The sequence below is a fragment of the Mus caroli genome, chromosome 10 (assembly GCF_900094665.2).
Source record: "Mus caroli chromosome 10, CAROLI_EIJ_v1.1, whole genome shotgun sequence".
NCBI lineage: Eukaryota > Metazoa > Chordata > Mammalia > Rodentia > Muridae > Mus > Mus caroli.
This window is the reverse complement of record NC_034579.1, coordinates 55,608,660-55,614,792: the sequence shown is the minus strand read 5'-3', so window position 1 is coordinate 55,614,792 and position 6,133 is coordinate 55,608,660. Positions and strand designations below refer to the sequence as shown.

The 6,133-nt window shown below is 40.4% G+C and overlaps 1 protein-coding gene across 2 annotated transcripts in view; it reads left to right on the top strand.

Moving 5' to 3' along the window:
• The window catches only part of Sgpl1 (sphingosine-1-phosphate lyase 1), a 52,502-nt gene that overhangs the window by 23,084 nt on the left and 23,285 nt on the right, over window positions 1-6,133 (top strand). For both annotated transcript variants that reach the window (XM_021174071.1, XM_021174072.2), the window contains exon 3: window positions 2,240-2,405. In XM_021174071.1, coding sequence (XP_021029730.1) covers window positions 2,240-2,405 — 166 coding nt within the window. The remainder of the gene's footprint in view (window positions 1-2,239; window positions 2,406-6,133) is intronic.

Sequence of the window (6,133 nt, the reverse complement as noted above, 5' to 3'; positions counted from 1 at the left end):
TTTGTAGACCAGGCTGGCCTCGAACTCAGAAATCCACCTGCCTCTGCCTCCCAAGTGCTGGGATTAAAGGCGTGCGCCACCACGCCCGGCTGGTTTCGAGTTCTTAATAATAGATACCCAAGAAGAACAGATCGCAAATCAGTACCGTCTTTTTGTTTGTTTTTTTTCCCCAGAACATCCTCTTACTACTTTAGTTTTCTTTTACTTCTAGCCTTACCATAGTTACTGGTATAGACACTTAGCTGATCTCTCAATCTTGAAAGTTTGGAATCATTTGAATTATTCTCATTCCACAAATTCTCATAGCTGAAAAGTTACTGTTCTTGTTTCCTTTCTGTTACTACGATAAAATACTGACCAAAAGCATCTTAGGAAAGGAAAGGACTTATTTGGCTTACACTTCCAGGTCTCAGTCTATTGTTAATGGAAGTTAGGGCCTGAACTTGAAACAGAAGCCATGGAGGAGTACTGCTTGCTGGCTTTCTCACAGACTCAAGTTTAGCTAGCCCAATGCACACATTAGCCCCTTTCTATACATTTTCCTCTGAAGATTTTTGTCACTTATATATATATGGATGCATAAAATGTATATACAAAAGTATAGGGGCTGGAGAGATGGCTTAATTAAGAGCACTTTTTGTTCTTGCAGGGGACTGTGGTTCAGTTTCCAGTGCTTATGTAGTAATTTATAACCATCTCTAACTCCAATTACAGGGCATTCCATGTTCTTTTCTGACTTCCTCTGGCACTAGGCATGTATGAGATATACTGATACATGTGCAGATAAAGCACAGAAAATAATTTAAAATGTAGATACATTCCCCTTTAGGTTATAAGTTCACTGGGAATAATGAACTGTGCATTTACCCAAATTTATACCACCTTGTTGCCATAAAAATGTTGAGTTAATAACAAACTATCCAAATGAACTAGCTTTTAAAAACACTCTGGTTTAGTAAGTAGGGATAAAGGCAGAGCTTTAAAAAACCAAAACAAAAAAGAACAGTCTTAAAAGCCCTACCCAACTTTGTAGTCAGGGAGATAAATAGATGAGTAGACTGCAAGTCAGGTTGCGATAAGCCTATCACAAGTTAATTCTTGACAGAAACTTAAAGGGAGAGATGAATTTTCAAAAGTGAGATCTACTGGCCAGACCCAGTAGCTCCATTCTGTAATCTCACTACTTAGTAAGTTCAGGCAAGAGGATTAAGTTTGAGAGCTGCTTTGCCTATAAAGTTCAAGACTAGCCTGGCAACTTAGTCATACTATCTCAAAATTAAAAGTAAAGAAGGGCTTGGGATGTAGCTCAGTGGTAGAATGTTTACCTGGACCTGGCATTCATAAAGGAGGTCCTAGGGTCAATCTCTGAGAGATTTTGACTGATTCTGGTAAGTTACAGATGAGATTGTTGTTGTTTATCTCAGATACTGTGTGGGATACAGTAATAGTAAAATACCATGACAGACTCCCAGTAGGTAAGTGAGTTTTTAAAAGCAGGATTAGCCAACAGTAACCTTATAGTTGAATCTGGCTCTGTGAACCAAGAATGATTTTTTTTTAAAATGAGACCAAGGCTCATTATGTTGTCTAGGCTGACCCCTGAACTGTGGTACTATTCTGGACTCTGAGTGCTGGGATTGTTTGCATGAGCTTGATTTTTACATTTTCAGATAGTTGGCTAGAAAGAATATTTTGTGTTACAGCATTATATGAAAGATTTCAGTGTTCATATAGTTAAGCTGTGTAGGAACCTTAGCACACAGTACACTGCCACAGCACCAGAGGTGAGTAGCTGTAACAGAATTAGTTCACAGCACCTAAAATAGTCACAGTCTGGGTCCATACTGAACTACTGTGTTTAGAGAATAGAGAATAGAGAAGGGGGAAATTCAAAGAGAGTAGAGAAAAAATGGCACTCATTTTGAGGATTGGTTACAGAGAGGAACTGCTGGGAATACCAGCAGTGAGATAAAGGTGGTGGCTCACTGGGAATTGATCTAGATTAGTCCTCTTATTTTACAAAATAAGCAGATCAACGTTGTATCAAAGTCCACACTGTCATAAGGGAGCGACTGGTGTATAAACTTTGAGGGCTGTAGAAGATGATAAGATTATTGCTGAGGTGGAGCCCTCATCTTGAGTAACAGCTTTGCCCTTGAAAAAACGAGAATTGAACAAACCAAGAGCAGACTTTCTTTCTTTGAATGTAATGTTTCTGTTTTTCTTCTTATATTTCTAGAAGGACTTCGAGCCTTATTTGGAGATTTTGGAAGCATATTCCATAAAAGCCAAGAATTATGTGAATGGGTATTGCACCAAATATGAGCCCTGGCAGCTCATTGCGTGGAGTGTCCTGTGTACTCTGCTGATAGTCTGGGTGTATGAGCTTATCTTCCAGCCAGAGAGTAAGTATACTACCCCTTCTGTAAAGGTAGTCTGGAATCTCATTCATGGCTGGTGGGTTGGAAGCATTTCTTTTGGTTTGGTTGTGCCTTTTAAAATCTATTTAGATGGGAAATAGACCCTGATTTATTAACTGTGAAATTCTTTTAGGACTTTTGGGAAACTTACTATTTATGGTTTTGTGGATTTTTTTTTCTTTTCATTTATAGTTTGGGTAGAAACTCCTTAGGTATTCGTTACTATAAAGATTCACAGATGTCTCAGAATGTAGTGTACATATTTTTCGGTTCTAGTTTCTTCCAAGAACATAATTGTGTTGTTTGAGATTTCCAGAGTAGAAATGTATTGCTTTCATTTGTGGCCTTCCTTTTCATTAAAGAGTAGGAGCAGCGCAGCCACCACTTGACTGCCAAGTGGCCTCTGGGATGTCTGCATAGGTAACGCATGGCCCTTCTTCCTTTGGAGTTTACTTCTGCTAAGGGACAGTAGTACTGACTTGTCAGATGGACTTGGGAAGAACAACACTGAGGAGCAGATACCGGTCAGTGACCAGCTTACACCCTTCTGAAGGTGTAAACAGCTCCTGCACACCCATCTCTTTCCCACCTACACTATGACTATGACTAGGTGACTATGACCATGACGCTGTGAATTATTTTCTCCCTACAGGCAGTGCTTGGGAAGCTGTTTGATTATACTCATATCTAAATAGTAGACGTGAGCAGTGGCTATTTTGTGATGATCCTTGGCTTTCCCCACACTGCTGATATCTTGAGTAACTTCCTTGGGAGAAGAAGTAAATAACTGAAGAAAAATCTAAGCATTTTTTACTTGTTTGATATTTCTCCATTGCCTCACTTCCTTGGTGGCATCATCTGTTGGGGGCACTTGCCAGCTCTGTATGTAGACCAGGCTAGCCTTGGACTCTGAGAACCACCTGCCTCTGCCTGCCAAGTGCCAGGATTAAAGGTGTGTGCTACCATCACCAGGTAGTTTTTATCTTTTTATCATGCAGCATTGAGCTATTTTAATAGCATGCAAAACATGACAGCCTAGAGACAAGTTCCACGGCTTTAGAGCTGTTTAATTAAAGTGGAAATGAGATGTGACTGTCCTGTCTCAAATTATAGTTCACCGTAGCTTTAAAACATGGTCTTCAAAGCTGGGTGTGATGGAGCACGCCTTTAATCCCAGCACTCGGGAGGCAGAGGCAGGTGGATTTCTGAGTTTGAGGCCAGCCTAGTCTACAAAGTGAGTTCCAGGATAGCCAGGACTACACAGAGAAACCCTATCTCGAAAATACCAAAACCAAACCAAACCTAAACAAACATGGTCTTCAATTTCTGTTCTTCATCCTCTCCTGGTTTTCTCCTACACTGTTGACAAGACTGAGACTGGCCTTTTATTTCAGCTCCTGGTTTATATGTGGCTACAGCTTTAGTTGCTTGTTCAGGTGTACTCCTTACCCAGGAAGTGTCTTTCACTCCTCTCCCAACCTCCCCTCCCCCAGCTCATTGACCTTGTCTTGTTTTGTCTTAACTTGGGATAGAGTCTCACTATGTAGACCAGGCTTGCTTAGAGCTTGCAGTGGTGTTCCTGTCTGTGCCTCATGAGTGCTAAGATGTGCAGGTGTGTGTCACCATGTCTGCCGTCTTTTCTTTTTTACTATGACAGTACATATATATACATATATGTTGCCTTTTAAAATTTATTTTATATTTTATGTGTAAAGGTGTTTTACCATACATATGTCAGTGCATCACATTCATGCCTTATGTTACCCTTTTAAGCTTGGGAGGGGACATGCTGGAATCAAATACCAGCCCTTGTGCATACCGGGGAAGTACTCTATCACTCTTCAGCCTCTCATTTTACTCACTTTAAAGTCTTCAGTTTAAGCCGGGCGTGGTGGCGCACACCTTTAATCCCAGCACTTGGGAGGTAGAGGCAGGCGGATTTCTGAGTTCGAGGCCAGCCTGGTCTACAAAGTGAGTGCCAGGACAGCCAGGGCTACACAGAGAAACCCTGTCTCGAAAAAAAAAAAAAAAAGTCTTCAGTTTAGTGGCATTCACATTTAACTAATATTCACATTGTTATATAGTCTCTATCTCAAAATTTTCTCTTTAGTTCAAATTGAACTTTCAGCAGATAAATAGTTCCTGAGCCAAGCATGGTGGTGCAACTTTGAACCCCTAACCCTTGGAAAGCTAAGGCAGGAGGATTGTAAGTTTGAGGCCGGCCTGGACTATATAGACCCAGAAAACATCAAAGTCTCCATTTCTTATTTTTCCTAAGCCCTAAAATCACCATTCTGGGTACTTTCCATTTTAAGATTGTATATTTATAAAACTAGACTAAAGTTAGTAAGTTGTTGACATTCTTACTTGTTTGTTATAATTAGTATTAACTTTAGGTATTTACTTCTTTAAATTAAAATTTTTACTTAACTGTAAATATTATTTAGAACATGTTGTTTTGAAGTGTGTATGTATTGCATAATGGTCGAGCTGAGCTAGTTAACATTTATTACCTTTGTGTTTTCATGGTTGGATAGATCAGTTATTAGCTGGCTGTGTTAATGCACTTTGCTGAACTTGTAGCAGAAACATAACCGTCTTCTTGGGTGCTGGTGCCTGCTTACTTGCTGACCCTGAGCAGTCCGTCTGAAAACTACCAAAAACCATTATATTAGTAAGGTATTCTATTTAAGTCTTTGTCAGTTGAACTCCAAGCCATTTTAGCTTTTAATATATATTTTTATTAAAAAGGAGCCTGTGCTCACCATAGAAAACTTTTATACAATATGAACAAGCCATTGAGACCAATTAAAATCTTGCTACTCAAGTATACCAATTATATTAGTCAGGGTTCCTAGAGGAACAGGACCAATGAGTACATATTATGAAAGATTCATTAGATCAGCTTATGTGATAGGGAGTGAGTAGTAATGACTGTGTTTACATTGGAAAGCTGAGACTCTGGTAGCCGTTCAGTCTGAAGCTGGGTCTTTCAGCAGTCCCAGTCTTGTGCTCACAGCCTGCCTAGAGGATTCAGGAGAGCCACTGGCCTTAGTCCACTGTGGAGGCCAAAGACTCTAAGTTCCAGTGGCTGAGAAGGATTGGCAAAAGGAGCAGGTCTGTCTTTCACTAGGCGCTGAGGGTGTAACCCACACTGGAGAGGTTTGTCTCTGGAACTTAATCCTGCAGAAGGCTAGTCCTATAACTTCCACAAGTGACAAGTGCACCCCTCCCCAAAATACGTTAAAAGAATTTTTTTTCTTTCTTTCAAGGGTCTCGTGTATCCCTGGCTGGCCTGGGACTCACTCTGTAGAGCAGATTAGCCTTGCACTCACAGAGTTTGCCTGCCTGTGCTTCTTCCCAAGCACTAGGAGTAAAAGCATGTGCCACCACATTCAGTAGGAAATTTAAAATTTTCTATTTTATTTATTAGGGATGTGTGGATGTATGGATACATATATATGATGTGTGTATGTTGCCATAGCACTCATGTAGTCAAAGGACAACTTGGGCGTCAATTACCACTTTCTACCTTTCTCTGCGTTCCTGAAATTGAACTCTGGTAGTGAGACAGCCGGTCTGACTATCTTGCTGGCCCAGAAGAATTTTTTTTTTCTTTTTTTTTTTGGTTTTTCGAGACAGGGTTTCTCTGTGTAGCCCTGGCTGTCCTGGCACTCACTTTGTAGACCAGGCTGGCCTCAAACTCAGAAATC